At 43.4% G+C, this 16,901-nt stretch overlaps 1 protein-coding gene and 1 pseudogene across 4 annotated transcripts in view; one reads left to right on the top strand and one right to left on the bottom strand.

The window, feature by feature from the left end:
- Positions 1 to 6,119: 6,119 nt before the first annotated feature.
- NIM1K (NIM1 serine/threonine protein kinase) overlaps positions 6,120 to 16,901 on the bottom strand; it is a 94,595-nt gene continuing 83,813 nt past the window's right edge. For all 3 annotated transcript variants that reach the window (XM_011954480.1, XM_011954479.1, XM_011954481.1), the window contains 2 exons: positions 9,707 to 9,975; positions 6,120 to 6,990 (listed from right to left, as the gene is read on the bottom strand). In XM_011954480.1, the coding sequence (XP_011809870.1) occupies positions 6,241 to 6,990; positions 9,707 to 9,975 (1,019 nt within the window). In that variant the 3' untranslated portion in view covers positions 6,120 to 6,240. The remainder of the gene's footprint in view (positions 6,991 to 9,706; positions 9,976 to 16,901) is intronic.
- LOC105520642 lies at positions 15,699 to 16,296 on the top strand (annotated as a pseudogene). The gene has a single exon (XR_001003167.1). The product of XR_001003167.1 is annotated as a 40S ribosomal protein S10 pseudogene (transcript).

Genomic DNA, 16,901 nt, shown 5'->3' with positions numbered 1-16,901 from the left:
CAGCCCTGGAAACACCTTGATTTTAGTCCACTGAGACTCATGTCAAACTTCTATCTCCCAGAGCTGTAAGATGATACATTTGTGTTGTTTTAAGCCACTAAGTTTGTGAATTTGTGATGACATCAGGAGAACACTGAGGCAGTATTGGTAAGCAGAGTGGTGATAGCCTGTGGCATGCAGGAGCAGCACAATCACCACTGACACTGTCATCTGTAGGTGTAGGTAGAAGATGAAGCATTGGATCCTGTAGTACCTGTGGCACTTGAACAGTAGAGGGGCAGTGATAAAGATTGTGGACTTGGCCAGCTTTTATTAACTGCTTTAGAAGCCTGGAACACAAAATAACAGGCTCAAGTCAGCCAACTGTCAGTTTAAGGCAAGGTTGAAGGAGAGCCTTATCTCCTGCAGTGGAGAGAAAACAACCTGAAATAGGCCCAGTATCTAGTTGTAAGGTTGGAAAATACTAAGTCTTGATAATTTTCCTTTATGAAAGTTTAGGTTTGACAAGAAGAGAATGAGACCTAAGTTAGTAATACAGTGGATAACCCTGAAAATATTGCAAACCTGGATTTTCCTAATGTGGGGCTGGCGGGAGGAGCTCATGCTCCCTTGCCTGAAGACCCTGCCAAGGCTTCTAGTGAGGCAGCTCTTGACCTCCACATTCTCTTCCAAAACCTTACTATTCTCCAAACCAAGAATCAGGGTGACTTCTCAGTAGAGCCTGAGTGGAGAAATACAACCCCCTGTCTGGGGGAAAATAGTGTAGGTACTGAAGGAGCTGCAGAACCTGATATATACTATCAGTAACCAAGGGGAAATGTGTGTGAATGATTTTGAGGGTGTTAGGCCAGAGGTGGAAGTTGAGGGAAGAATATAAGGCGGAATAAGAAAGATTACTATAGGAGCCAGGCGCGGTGGCTCATGCCTGTAATTCCAGCACTTTGGGAGGCTGAGGCAGGTGGATCACCTAAGGTCAGGAGTTTGAGTCCAGCCTGACCAACATGGAGAAAACCCGTCTCTACTAAAAATACAAAATTAGCTGGGCATGGTGCTGCATGCCTGTAATTCCAGCTACTCTGGAAGCTGAGGCAGGAGAATCACTTGAACTCGGGAGGTTGTGATGGACCAAGATCACTCCACCCTGAGCGACAAGAGTGAAACTCAGTCTCAAAAAAAAAAAAAAAAAATTACTATAGGAATGTTTACCCATGACTTAGAAGTGAACAACACCTGAATTTGATCATAATATTCTGTTGGGATGGCTGCTGAGGCTTGGATATTATTATGGCACACAGTAAATGAGGTGAAGATGGCGGAACTGCCTTGGTATAGTATCGAAGAAAGGGTTGGAAAGTTCCAGGAGGTGTGAATGTTAGAATGGATTCATTATGTGAGACTGAACAACCGTCTAACTACGTTCCTCAGGAAGACATTGCCATCACTAAGGCAATAGAAAATGCACTGGTTTGCAAACTGTTCATCCAACAAGGGACTGATATCCAGAATATACAGGGAACTCAACAGCAAAAAAACAAATAATCCCACTAAAAAGTAGGAAAAGGACCTAAAAAGACATTTCTCAAAAGAAGACATACAAATGGCCAAGTGGAAAAATGTTCAATATCACTAATTATCAGGGAAAGGCAAATCAAAACCACAATGAGATAGCATCTCATCCCCAGTTAGAATAACTATTATCAAAAGGACAATAACAAATGCTGGTGAGGATACAGAGAAAAGGGAATTTTTTTTTTCTTTTTGTATTTTTCTAGAGAAAAGGGAATTCTTGTACACAGTTGGGAACATAAATTAGTACAGCCATTATGGAAGACAATATAGAGGTTTCTGAAAAAACTAAAAATACAACCACCATGGGATTCAGCAGTCCACCTACTGGGTATTTATCCAAAGGAAAGGAAATGAGTATATCAAAGCAATACCTGTGCTCTCCCATGTGTGTTGCAGCACTATTCACAATAGCAGAGATGGGACCAACATAAGTTTCCATCAACAGATGGATGGATAAAGAAAATGTATATAAACAATATTCAGCCATAAAAAAGAATGAAATCAGCTGGGGGTGATGGCTCATGCCTGTAATCCCAGCACTTTGGGAGGCCAGGGTGGGTGGATCACCTGAGGTTAGGAGTTCGAGACCAGCCTGGCCAACATGGTGAAACCCCATCTCTACTAAAAATACAAAAATTAGCTGGGTATGGTGGCAGGCGACTGTAATCCCAGCTACTGGGAGGCTGAGGCAGGATAATCACTTGAACCCGGGAGGCAGAGGTTGCAGTGAGCTGAGATGGCACCACTGCACTCCACCCTGGGCAACAGAGCGAGGCTCTATCTCAAAAAAATAAATATATAAATACATAAATAAGAATGAAATCATGTAATTTGCAGCATTATGGATGGAACTGGAGGTCATTAGGTTAAGTGAAATCAGCCAGGCACAGAAAGACAAATATCACATGTTCTGGTATATAAAAGCTAAAAAGTTGATCTCATGGAGGTAGAGAGTAGAATGGTGCTAATAAGCTGAGAAGGATGGTAGGGGTGGAGGATGAAGACAGGTTGGTTAATGGGTGCAAACATATAGTTAGAAGGAATAAGTTATACTATTTGATAGCACAGCAGGGTGACTGTAGTTAACAATAATTTATTGTATATTTCAAAATAGCTGGAAAAGTTGAAGTATTCCTAACACCAAAATATGATAAATGTTTGAGGTGATGGGGTATCCTAAATACCCTGATTTGATCATTATGCCTTGTGTACACGTATCAGAATATCACATGTACCCCATAAATACATACAATTGTGTATGAATAAAAAATAATTTTTTTGAAAAAGGAATGCACTGGTGAGGGTTGTGGCAGCACCGAAGAAAAGTTCAGTGGTGGCTGCCCATTGCAGGCAGGTGTTGATGGTAGGAAATGCTGCCATGGAATTGAGCATGATATCATCAGTGGAGATGATGATGAGACTAGAATGGTAGAGGTCATGTATTATCACTTAAATGTCAGAGGCAATGTGGACACAATAAAATAAACAGTAAGGCTGGAGTGGAAATCAATCAGGCTGCCTTGATCTGCAGGGCTTTGTGACAATGGCTAATAAATCATGGAATTTTGGGAGACAGCTGACTGGTATGTTACTTGACTAGTATGACCAAAAAAAGAAAAAACAAGGAAAACTGGTTAGCATAAAGGTAGCCTGTCACAATGGGAAAATCACAGTCTTTTCATCAGCTTCTAGATCTAGGTCAATTTACAGATCCAGTGCACAATGAAAAGGAGGACTGGTCTTGAGGAAAGGCCTTGCTTTCACAAGTATATATGATGTACATACCCAGAATTTTTCAGAACTGGATACTATTATGGCTTTGTATGTAGATGAGGGGTTATGGAAACCATATGATAAAGGGAGTCCTGGCCAGTCTATTACATAATGGTTCCCACCTTGCAATTATTTTCCCAATCTCTAAGTATATATTTGGGATCAATATACTTAGATCCCCATGGAGGTCTTAGACCTGTGAAGTAACAACCATTATGGGAGGAAGAGGAAACCTCTCCCTGGCCATGTTAATAAATCATGAGCAATCCACATGAGGAATGGCAGACATCAGTGTCACCATCAAAAAATGTTAGGGATGCAAGCGTAATGGGCTCCATCATAATTTCATTTAAGTTACCATCAGACTCCTGAAAAAGAGCAGATAGATAATGGAGAATGATGGCGGACTACTGCTAGTCTCAGTTGTAGCTGCTGTATCAGATGTGGTATCTTTACTGGCAACCTCTGGCATTTGATATGCAGCTACTGATTTGGCAAATTCATTCTTCTAAATTTCCATCAGAAAGGAGGATCAAAAGCAGTTCACATTTCTCTGGGATGGACGGCGATTCTCATTTACTCTATTGCCCCCAAAATCTTAAATATCCTTCTCTATATCACAATATAATCCTAAAGGACCTTGATCATCTTTACATTCTACAGGACATCATGCCAGCCCACTATATTGTGACAGCATGCTAGGGGAATTGGCTATCAGGAAGCGGCAAGTATTACAAATGCCCTAGTAAGGCTTACATGTGCCGGAGTGTGGATTATAGACTCTATGAAGAATCTGGGGCATGCCACATTGATGAAGAGTTTAGAAGACCAATGAGTTGAGGCATGCCTAGATATTTCTTCTATAGTAAAGAACAATTTCTTGTACCTTCCAACCTCTTAACACTAAGATAGAGGCATAGGATTTAGTAGGTCCCTCTGGACTTTGGAAGCACATATATTGTATTTGGTGTATTCCTCTCACCCATTTAATGCCAGTTTCAAGTGGATCCCATTTAAAAAAAAAAAAAGCTTACAGCAGTTTTGGCTTCTGAACAAACTGCTACTCAGGCCGTGTATGTGGCAGTTAAAAATATTGTGCGGGGCCTCTGGAAAGCCCCAATAGGAGATAACAGCACAACTCTGTAGGATCCTGGAGTAACGCCGTGCTTCCTGCAACAGAGAACTACTCAGACTCCTGATGTGCTACTGGGCCCCAGTGGAGGCTGAGAACCAAATTATGAGATACCGAGGACTAGGTAAGCAGAGCTGTTAACATATGAGCTGGGCGTTATCAGATCCATGGAGTCATGAATTCAGATGGGCCCAAGAGTGAGTCATCCTTATTGGAATTGACATCTCAGGGTACGGGTTTGCCTTTTCTGCCTGCAATGTGTCTTTCCATACAAGCACACTAAGACATACAGAATACCTGATTCACTGTCATGATGTCTCAAACATTGCCTCAAGGACCACTTTTTTGATAAAGGAGGTGGTGCGACGGGCACATAACAACGGGATCCCCTCATCTTACCATATACCTCAACACCAGAAGCAGCCAACATAAGCAGAACAATGGAATGGTTCAGCTAAGACACCGGAGATGAGACAGTAGCCTGCAGGGTTGGGGTGCTGTCCTCCAGGATTCGGTAATGTGCTTTAATAATGACTGATACATGTCCCTATCATTAAAACACACAGGTCTGGAAACCACTAGGTGGAAGTAGATTGACCCCTGTCACCACCACGCAATTGGTGATGCACTTGATTAATTTCTATTATTTTTTTCTACAATGTAGGCTAAATTGAAAGGTTTGGTTCCCAGGGGATCAGGGATGCTTTCATCAGGGGACTTGATAACGTTCCAGTGAATTGAAATCTACAAGCGTCACATGGTCACTTTGGGCTCCCCATGCCAGTGGACAAGCAGGCACAGAAAGGAGGTATCATACTGGTGGTGTACCTCTTCCCTCCTGCTCCAAGACTTCTCTGACATGAAGGCAAGGGAAGCATAGGGAACCCACTTGGCACTCACACAGCCCAATCTGGAAGTGCAGGGCAGGTGACACCAAGGGCCACCCTTGATCAGCGGTGAGCAAAAGCTTGTGGTTAAATGCTTTCCCCTTCCATACCCAGGGCAGACGCCTGAGATGTGTTTCATCAGGCTCCTCTGAGGATTCTGCAAAACCAAGCATCAGAAACTGTAGCACCAGCCAACTTGCTAATGTGTCTGTGTATTAGCTTTCACTGTTTCCCCCGCACTTCACTCCTGTGCTCTGGGATCACTTCCCAAATAAACTGCTCTACATGGAATCATTTGTCTTAGGCTCTGTTTTGAGGGGAACTGAGTCTGAAACCCCTAGCTGCCTGGAATGCTCTGGCATTTTGTAAGAGTCACTCCTGCTTCTCATTCAGATCTTAAACTGATACGTACTCAAAGTGACCTTCCTTAACGACTAATCCAAAGTAGCAAGCCTCTGATATCAGATCACCCTTTTTGAATTCTCTGCATAGCATCTATCACTGATCTTTTTCTTTTTTAAAAAATGTAGTTGTAGTTGTTAGTACCTTTGTCCTGGGCTAGAATGTCCCGCACATGAGAGGAGGGACCTTGCCTATTTATTTCTTGCTATTTCTGTAGCACCTTAAATAGTGTCTGGCACAAAGGAGGCACTGGATAAATATTTCTTGATTAAATGAATGAATGCTGAAATTTGGTAATAAAACAAGATCCCAAATCAAGCCAGAATCTGAGCTAATAGACCTTTTGGAGAAAAAAATGCATATCTCAAATTTAAGTTTATTTAAAAATTACAAAAATGTCTCCACTCAAGTTGTCCTTGAAAAAAATTTAGAAGCAGCAATAATGATCTCGGTTAATTACAAGCAGTCTAGTGCAATTTATAAAATCGAGCAAAATTTGGATGTGTGTCTTATCCCTCTGTAGACACGGGACCCTTTTTTGAGGTCTCTTTCTTTAGGGTCTGGTAGCATCATGACTGGGACACTTTCCAAAGCCTTCTTCCTTTGGACTCTATGTAAAATAATTCTATAGACCCCTGTGATTGAGCTGCGAGCGTCTCTCCCTTGGTTATTTCGAATATGCTCTTCTGTAATGCCCAAATGTTCTAAAGTGCTTTTGACCTCATTTTCTTCTTCCTTGAGAGTGCCAGTTTCTGATAAATGTTTGGGATCCAGTTGGAAAGGTTCCAAAGGTGTAGGGTATGGCACCCCTTGCATCCATTCATCATTCATGATGCAGTCGATCCCGTACCTCTCCATGGGGATCTGCTGAAGGACTCCTCGGATGAGTCGGTGGCAGGGCTCTGACACGTGGGGCGGTACACTGTATGTGCCCTCAAGGATGCTCTTTTTTAGTTTCGTCACGGTTTCTGCCCGAAATGGCATGATGCCAGTCACCATGAAGTACAAAAGCACCCCCAAGGCCCAGATATCCACGTAAATGCCGATGTAGTGCTCGTCCCGGAAGAGTTCAGGTGCAGCATAGGGAGGAGACCCACAGAAAGTGTTCAGCATTTCACCTTTTTTACTTACTGTGCTGAATCCAAAATCGCCCACCTTCACACAAGTATTACTGGTATAGAATACATTTTCTGCTTTCAGATCTCTGTGAATAATTTGGTTTTCATGCTGTGGAAGAAGACATAGAGAACAGTCATTTTTACAGTAAAATGCCAAAATAAAAAATGTATAAGTTGCTCTGAAACAGTGAGATAATGATGGTGGAATAACAAATTCAGTGAGGATCAACTTAAGTCGTGATAGCAAACCCTGTCATAACTTTTAGCCCAATGTAATGCCCACACCTCCCCAAATAGACCAAAGTTCCTATTCCGTGTGGTAAGGGTTGGAGTCTGTTCCACACATGTGGACTGAGAAACTAACACCAGAAATAAGATCCAGATCTTATGAAACTGCACATTCTGAAATACAATGAAACAGTAATCCTTAATTGTTGAGGTCCTACTTGGGTTTTTCTGGCTGATGGATCGTTTGACCAGGGCCAAGACCAGGAAAGCTTAGAGCCCTCCCATAACTTTCCAGCCATGCTTTTTGGCGTAGACTCTTTTATCTTTACAGAATTCAGCAGAAGGGAGGTGGTTGCATTTGGCAAGGATCTAGCCACAGAACACACTGTGGATTGTGGGCACGTGCTACACTCCCACCCTTGCATCCTGAATCCAGACAGTCTTCAGAGGACCCTTGACCTGTTCAGTTCCAAGGGCTCTGGGAAAATGGCTTTGTGTTTGTCACCTTTCTTGGTGGCCCTCCTGGAATAAGAATCCAGGCTTTGGAGGGGACAGTCTGGTCAATTCCAGGTTCAACTATACCAGTTGGGTACTGTGAATGTCAGTTTCCTTCTTCGTAAAGTGGGATACTGATAACTATAGGTTGTGGTGAGAACTATATGTAATGCTAACTATATATGATGAGAACAGTGCTCAGCATGGTCTTGGCATATTAAAAAACTCAGTAAGATGTGGATCTATGGCTATGAAACACACTTCCTGTTTGCAAAGAGTTGGAGAAATGGCAGGGAGTAGAGCTGCTGAAGACTAACATCTGTACCCTCTATTGCTGGATTCTCTTCTATTCTCCTACCAGGTTACTCTTCCAAGTAGAATGTGGAAGACTCTGCCCATCTGTTCTATTTCTTGGTATGGGTCTGGCTTATTCTCTGGCCCTGAGAAAGCTCACCACAGCCCAAAGCCACTTAAATGACGACTGGTCATATATCACAGGTCTGAAACACCCACCACCACTACAGTCAAGTTCTTCTCCCTGGCTCACTTCTTTTTCTTCCTCCTCTCCTTCCCTACTGCTATTTTGGGCCCTCTACATCATGAATTCCCTTGCAAATTCTTCCTCTTTGCCCCATTGCCAGCATGGACTGTTTTATCTGACTTTTTCAGTGCCTGGCATATAATGGGGTTCACTGTGGCTCACTGATCCCGTTCTTGCTCCCACAACCATGCAGGCCAAGAAGCGAATTACAAATAGCCTCTCAACTAATATAGACCCTAGACAAGTATCTCTTTTCTGACAGATCCATTCAACTGGGATCTGAGTAAAGAGGGTGACTGACCAAAACTTTTGGTAGTAAAAGTGATAGTCAGGTCTGCAAGTCAGGTTCCTCCTGTATGGCCAGCAATATGGCCAAAAATAAGGAGGCAGCAAAAGAGCCAGTTCTTGGGGGAACTATAGAGTGTGCATTAGGAGTCCAGATTTATCTAAAGAAGTAACCAAAGAACTAAAATAAGAATGACACAACCAACCAGGCACGGTGGCTCACGCCTGTAATCCCACCACCTTGGGAAGCCGAGGCAGGTGGATCACTTGAGGTCAGGAGTTCGAGACCAGCCTGACCAACATGGTGAAACTTCATTTCTATTAAAAATACAAAATCAGCCAGGCATTGTGGCACATGCCCATAATCCCAGCTACTTGGGAGGCTGAGGCAGGAGAATTGCTTGAACCCAGGAGGCGGATGTTGCAGTGAGCCAGGATCATGCCACTGCACTCCATCCTGGGTAACACAGCAATACTGTCTAAAAAAAAAAAAGAAAGAAAGAGAAAGAAAGAAACAAGAAAGAAAGTCAAGAAAAGAAAGAAAGAGAAAGAGAGAGAGAAAGAAAGAAAAAGGAAGGAAGGAAAAAGAAAGAGAAAGTAAAAGAAAAAAGAGAGAAAGAAAGAAAAAGAAAGAAAGAAGAAGGAAGGAAGGAAGCAAGAAGGGAAGGAGGGAAGGAAGGAACGAAGGAAGGAAGGAAGACAGAACCAAGTGTTAATCTACTGGGCACAGAGGCAATAAGAGCTAGGGGATCTTACTGAAGGCAAAAGATCAGTGTCACTGATGTGAGATTGAAGAACATCTCTCTCTCACATACACACACATGGTGGGGGAGGCGGGAGAGAGAGAGAGAGAATGAACTGAGCTAGGCATGAAGTATGAATAGGATTTAGAATGTGAGATGTCATATGAGGGCATCCTAGACAGAAATAGGAAAGCAAAACCAAGAAGCAGTGAGGAGCCAGCTATCCAGATAGTGGAAGATGAGGTTGGAGAAATGAGTATAGCCAGGGAGTGGGCGATATTCATCAGCGGCTCCCAGTGAGTCCTGCCAATGTCTGCAGAAGCTAGGAGGTTGAGGTGTAACTGGACATCCCTGGATATTGCTTCACAGGCAAGAAGCATGATCCCAGCCAGACTTCTGACTCCCAGAAGGGACTACTGTCTGCTTTGTAGGACAAAAGCCCTCTGGGACACTTGAGGCTTGGTAACCTAAAGCCCTGTTCTCCCAATGTCGGTGGAATGGGAACAAGGTTCTCACTCGTCACCCCTGCTCACCATGTGCTTCACGGCAGACACAATCTGGGAGAAGATGAGCTTGCTTTCTGGTTCAGAGAGCTTCCCCTCAGTGCTAATTTTTCCGAACAGCTCCCCACCCCCTGCATATTCCATCACCAAGTGCAGCTTGGATAGGGTCTCCACAACTTCGTAAAGGCGGATGATGTTGGGATGGTGTAGCTTTTCCATGCTGGAGATTTCTCGGGATAGTAGCCTCTGGGTTTTCTGGTCTAACTTGGTCTTGTCCAGGATCTTAATGGCCACCTTTTCTGCAAGGAAAAAAAGTAAAAAACTGTGCCAGAATTCAAGAGGACCTAGATCAGCTCCTTTCCTTTACCAGACACATTCCCAAGCTCACAGAGCTCATTAGGGAATGACAAAGCAATGCTTGAGCCCGGCATCAGTGCCCTTCCCTTGGATCAGTGTGAGTCTTCCACACACAGGTTTTGATGCCAAATCCTGCCTCCCAAGGAAAGTTTCCAGATAAAATTAGAGCTCCTTTGCTAAGCCCGGAGGACACTTCTTGATGAGACCCAGCGCATCTCATCAGCCTCACTGTCCATCATTCCTGTCCACCATCCCCAACACCCCATGCACCCTTTATTGCAACCATTACAGAACTTTTTGTTGCTCCCTGAAAAGGTGCTGGACATTCATGCCTGGAAACTTTTCTCTACCTGGATCATTCTCTCCATCACTGCTTCCCTGTTCCTTACTCTTGTTCTTTACTCATCGATATAGTTTGGACATTTGTCCCCAACCAAATCTCATTGAAATGTAATCCCCACTGTTGGAGGTGGGGTCTGGTGGGAGGTGCTTGGGTCATGGGCGCCAATGTCTCACGAATGGCTTGGGCCATCTCCTTAGTGATAAGTGAGCTCTCGCTCTGAGTTCACATGAGATCTGGTTCTTTAAAAGTGATGGGATCTTGTGGCATATTCCCCTGACTCTCGCTCCTGCTTTCACAGTGTGATGTGCCTTCCACCTTCCACCATGATTGGAGCTTCCTGAGGCCTCTATAGAAGCAGATGCCACCATGCTTCCTGTACAGCCTACAGAGTCATGAGCTAATAAAACGGTTTTTTCTCATAAATTACTCAATTTTGGCTGGGCACGGCAGCTCACACCTGTAATCTCAGCACTTTGGGAGACCAAGGTGGGAGGATCATGAGGACAGGAGTTTGAGACCAGCCTGGCCAACATAGTGAAACCCCATCTCTACTAAAAATACAAAAATTAGACAGGCCCGGTGGCAGGTGCCTGTAATCCCAGCTACTCAGGAGGCTGAGGTAGGAGAATCGCTTGAACCTGGGGAGGCAGAGGTTGCAGTGAGCCGAGTTCGCGCCACTGCTCTCCAGTCTAGGTGACAAAGAAAGACTCCATCTCAGAAAAAAAAAAAAATTACTCAATTTCAGGCATCTCTTTATAAAAATGCGAGAATGGCTTAATACACTCATCATTAACTCCTGATGATCCTTCAAGGTGAGCCTCAGAATGAACCTCTTCAGGAAGCCTCTGTAACACTTGTCCTAGGATGAACATGATGTTCAGATTCTGTGCATTTGGAGCTCTAATGTACTGTAATCTCAGCTAACTGGTCTGTAGATGTCAACTCCCTTGTTTATCTCCCTCTCTTGCCCCATTCCCAACATAAACTGTTTTAATTCACTCTTAGTGCGTGGCATATAATGTCATGTACATGACGCACCAGTACCCAGTGTTGACAGAGTGCTGGTGAGACCAGGAGGAAATCAACACTGCAATGTGCTGCTGGTGAGAGCATTAGTTGGTACAATGGTTCTGGACTGTACTTTGGTATTATGTATTGAAATGCTAAAAAACAGTGGCACCCTGGGACCCAACCACTTCACCTTTGGCAATCTTAAAGAATCTGATGCATGTACAAGGATGCATGTATAAAAAGACTTCTGTGATATTGGGAATAGCTTAAGTATCCAGCAAGAGAGATACTTAAAGTGTGGTACATCTAATTTTATAATGGCATACCATGAAGCTATCAAAAATAATGATGCCAACTAATTTATTAACATGAAAAGGTGTTCAATATACAAGTGAGGAAAAATACAAATACACATTTGCATAGATAAAAATCTGGTAGCATATTTACCAAAATGTTTAGAATAGAGATTTTCTAATTGGCAAATCACAGATGGTTTTCCTTTCAATTTAGTTTTGCTTATTTGTATTTTCTATTTTTTTGTCATGAATATAGACTTATTGTGTAATGAAAATGATTAATGTTAGAAAATGAATGAATCTTGACTACAAGTGAAACATCATTCATTTTTTGTTTTGGTTCAAACTGTACCGGACTTTGAATTAGATAACAAAGAGGTTACCCGGCCAGTAAACAGACAGAACAGGATCCCAAAGTACCTGTTCGACCTACTTACAAAATAACTGCTTTAAAGAACTTTGGCACTGTGATTATTAGCATGAAAATAGATACAGCTAGATTAAAATAGGAGTGTTATTGGTATATTAAAGTAGGTCCACTGGGGCTTCTGGAATGGAAATAGGGTTCACTGGTGTCTGCTGAGCCAGCCCTTTATCGCAGGAGGCAATACTGAACAGCAGGAGGGTGGCTCTATGGGAGCAGGAGCAGAATGTTTGCTCTGGGGTTTGAATAATCTCAGCTGGCAATCAGCCCCAGCAAAAGAACCTGCAATGGCAATCCTGGGGCATTCTTCTTCCCTTTCTTTTCTACTTTTCAGTCTTTAGGATTAAGAGTTCCTTTACCTGTTTATCTGAAACAGAAACCTGGTTTTGTGTAACCTGTTGGGTAAGCTATTGTTTTAAGGGCTAGAATAATGAATTCCACCCTTCGATTTCCTGTAGAAGAACCCCCTGCTTCTCCTCAGTTCTCCCATCACATACTCAGGTGTCAGTTAAGGTATCATCATTCTGCTGCCCTCTCCTCCCTGTGGCCACCATACACCATTCTATCCACAGTGAGTGTTCAAGAATCAGGTGGTGGGTGTCAGGCTGCCATCACAAATCTCCCTTTAGCACCATCCTAATTTTCTTTTTCTCTTTTCCTTTCATGGTTCTTAGCAAAGGCTTCCCTCCCAGAGCCAGGTCTAGAGTGTGGCAGGAGAGGCATTGTAAGGGTGAAAGCTTCCTTAAATCCTCTGCCATAGATGCCTCGATGGCCTCACCTCATGTGCAATCACCCTACAGGCAGGCGTCATAGCATAAATGTATGATCACACTAAGCACTTTAGAAGCCCTGGTATTCCACATTGTCACTAAGTGGTAGAAACTGCTATTCCATGAAGAGCTAGATCTCTAAATCTGCTCTTTCAATAAATGTTCAATGAGCACCTACTATAAATCAGGCAGTGAAAAAGATGAACACTGTTCTCACAGTCCAGTGACAGAAAGACTGAAAAAAAAATCCCTTCTTACAAGTATAGCACCTATTAGGAAGAGATACAGACAGAGAATGGAAAGGCACTATCTGGGTAAGGACACTTAGGTTGTGACCAGGAAGTGAGGAGAGAGGCCTCATACTTGGCCCAGGAGCTTGGCAAGTATGCTGCCCAGGTGAGACATAAGGTGTGTGCTTGAGGAACCCACTGTTCTGGAAAAGCAGAATGAGGAGGAGTGGCCCCAGATCAGCCTGGTAATAGGTAAAGGTCAGATAAGCCAGGAGATTGCTTTAGAAATGCAGGCTTTAACAATAGGGCAATGAGAACACCTAGCAAGGTTTTAAGAGAGAGGGTTGTAATCTGAGTCCCATTTAAGAAGGGCACTCTGGGCCAGGTGTGATGGCTCACACCTGTAATCCCAGCACTTTGGGAGGCCAAGGCGTGTGGATCACGAAGTCAAGAGTTCAAGACCAGTCTAGTCAAGATGGTGAAATTGAAACCCTGCCTCTACTAAAAATACAAAAAATTAGCCGGGCACAGTGGCAGCTGCCCGTATTCCTGGCTACTTGTGAGGCTGAGGCAGGAGAATTGCTTGAACCCAGGGGGCAGAGGTTGCAGTGAGCTGAGATTGCGCCACTGCACTCTAGCCTGGGTGACAGAGTGAGACTCTGTCTCAAAAAAAAAAAAAAAAAAAAGCATTCTGGCAGGGTGTGAGAAGTGCGGAGAGGAGCAGCAAGCCTGGGAGCAAATGGGGTCTAGGAAGGGATGATAGAATGATAGAAATCCCAGAGAGAGGATGCTGTAGGAGGTGCAAGGGGAGAGAGAGTAAAGTAGACAGATGGGAGAGGCCAGCCATGCCCTTTCTCCAAATCTGATGAGAAGTCTGACACAGGTCCTACCTAGCAGGCAACACATTCTTTAAACCATGACTCCCAGTGCCAGGTGGTAATAGCAAAGCAAGATTATTGTATGCAACAGGGAGTCACTGGTGATGGTGAATCCTTAAGAGTAGCTGCCCCAGTGGAAGGGGTGGCTCTACTCAAGGCCACACTATTTGGTTACTATTTGGAATGCAGGCTCAGTGTTGTCAAACCTTCTTCTGATTTCTTTTCAAGAGAAGCCAGACATCTGAAATTTTATGCAAAATCTTCCCATTATTAAGTGTCAACAACTATTTCAAATTTTAAAACCTAGATTAGACCGAGCAAAATACATCTACAGGACCAAGGGGACAAAGGGAAGGGAGCAGATATTAAAACCTAGGAAGATAGTGTTGTGTAGAGGGAAGCTGAGGCTTTCCTTCTAGACACACAAGTTTCCTGAGTCAGCCTTACAGTGAGGGGCTGGGGGAATAAGATTAGGTCCTCCCTCTCCTTCCTTCCCCTGCAAGGGCTCCCTAGAGATCAAAGTCAACTGGAACCTAGAGGACTAAGGAGATTTGTTGTAGTCGTGGGCTGAGAGCAGAATGAAGAAGGGTGGAAAGTAGATCTGGAGGGGCAGATAGAAAATATCAGGTACAGTGGGCTTAGGGGGGAAAGTGCCAGGGGCATTGGGGGCATAAAACAGGTGGAGGTACCCCTGGTCTGGGGGTTAGGAAAGACTTTTAACACTTTCTCTGGAGTTCAAGAGTTAGCTAGAGAAAAGTAGGGAGTGGTTCTAAAAGGAGAGATGGGTAAGACAGAAGATCTTGAGGTAAGAAAGACCTGAAACATTAGGGTTATGGTCTACAAGCTTTTATGGTTGTCTTCCTTTGTCAATAAAACATTTTTTTTAATATTCAACATCATTAGTTGTTTTATGGATAATAGCTCCAAACTGGAAATAATCTACATGTCCTCAGCTGGTGAATGGTTAAGCAAATTGTGGTACCTTCATCCATGGAATACCACTCAGCAATAAAAATGAACCAACTATTGATACAACAGCTTAGATGAATTGCCCAAGAAGTATGGTGAGTGAAAAATGCCAATCCTAAAAGGTTACCACTGCATGATTTCTTGTATATAATTTTCTTGAAATGACAACATTATAGAAATGGAGAACAGATTAGTGGCTGGCAGGAGTCAGGGACAGGGTATAGGGGTTTAGGAGGTGGCTATAGAAGAGCCACTTGAAGCACCCTTGTAATAATGGACTTGTCCTGTATCTTTACTGTGGTGGTGAATATAACAACTTATTTATGTGATAACATTCCATAGAGTTAAAATATGTACACACGCATGAATACAAGAACTGGGAAAATCTTAATAAGATCAGTGAATTAAATCAATATTAATATCAAGGTTATGACCATAGATTTGCAAGATGCAAGTTTGTGTGAAACTGGGTAAATGGTTCATGTGGTCTCTGTACATATTCTTACAACTGCATGTGCATAATAAAACATTTTTGAGCACTACTCTAATATATGTATATGTATTTATAAAGTGTATCCATGTACTACTGGTTTACACATTTTCAATATATATAATCACAGAAATTAAAAGTATATAATCACAAATAAATATAGAAGGAAGTTCTAATATTTTTTCCCTCATCCCAGGGAATCATCTTGGGCATTTTCTGGGGGTATATGCACCCTCAGAGATGACTGACTTTGAAAAATTGAGCTTCCTTTCCAGCCCCGGTCCCGGACCCTGCAGCTGCCGAGATGTTGATGCCTAAGAAGAACCGGATTGCCATTTACGAACTCCTTTTTAAGGAGGGAGTCATGGTGGCCAAGAAGGATGTCCACATGCCTAAGCACCCGGAGCTGGCAGACAAGAATGTGCCCAACCTTCATGTCATGAAGGCCATGCAGTCTCTCAAGTCCCGAGGCTACGTGAAGGAACAGTTTGCCTGGAGACATTTCTACTGGTACCTTACCAATGAGGGTATCCAGTATCTCCGTGATTACCTTCATCTGCCCCCGGAGACTGTGCCTGCCACCCTACGCCGTAGCCGTCCAGAGACTGGCAGGCCTCGGCCTAAAGGTCTGGAGGGTGAGCGACCTGCGAGACTCACAAGAGGGGAAGCTGACAGAGATACCTACAGACGGAGTGCTGTGCCACCTGGTGCCGACAAGAAAGCCGAGGCTGGGGCTGGGTCAGCAACCGAATTCCAGTTTAGAGGCGGATTTGGTCGTGGACGTGGTCAGCCACCTCAGTAAAATTGAAGAGTATTATTTTGCATTGAATAAATTTACAGCCAAAAAAAAAAGAAAAAGAAAAAGAAAAATTGAAAGAAGAGAGTAGGGCTGGCATATGGGGAAGAAGGAAAAATATAAACCAAAAAAGAGGCAGGAGAGTTGGCCATAGCCAAGGTATTGTGAGTCATTTCACATTAAAGGCAGTAAGAAGCTGTTGGAAACTTGTAAGCAAGGAGTTACATGATCAGGCTTGCAATTTCTGAAACATCACCTCTGGCTGCTATGGGGGAAATGATATAAACATGAAGACAAATTACAGTAGCTTAATCCAATGAGGAAACGAGGAGATATTTAGGAGGTGAAATTAATAGGACTTGGTGTTTGGGTGTTAGGGGTTGAGGAAAAGGTCAAGGTTTCTCAGTTGAGCAACTGAGAGGCTGGTGACATTCACTGGAAGAGGATCTCTATTAATGTTATAATGCCTTTGGGCACTCCCTAAGCTTCCCTGTCTCTCTCCCAGGTTGTTGTGTTCACTTTGCTAAACCATGACTCTGGTTAAATCCAGCTCCCACTGCTCTCTGCCTGCACCCATGCTGTTGAATATAATGGCTTGTCTCACTCTGAATTTCTGATCACTAACCTCAGGTGGCCTTTTAAAGCTCCTGACAGACATTCT

This window comes from Colobus angolensis, unplaced genomic scaffold, assembly GCF_000951035.1.
Source record: "Colobus angolensis palliatus isolate OR3802 unplaced genomic scaffold, Cang.pa_1.0 Scaffold383, whole genome shotgun sequence".
NCBI classification, from domain to species: domain Eukaryota; kingdom Metazoa; phylum Chordata; class Mammalia; order Primates; family Cercopithecidae; genus Colobus; species Colobus angolensis.
Note: the sequence above shows the minus strand (reverse complement) of the source record. Positions and strands in the feature narration are given on the sequence as shown.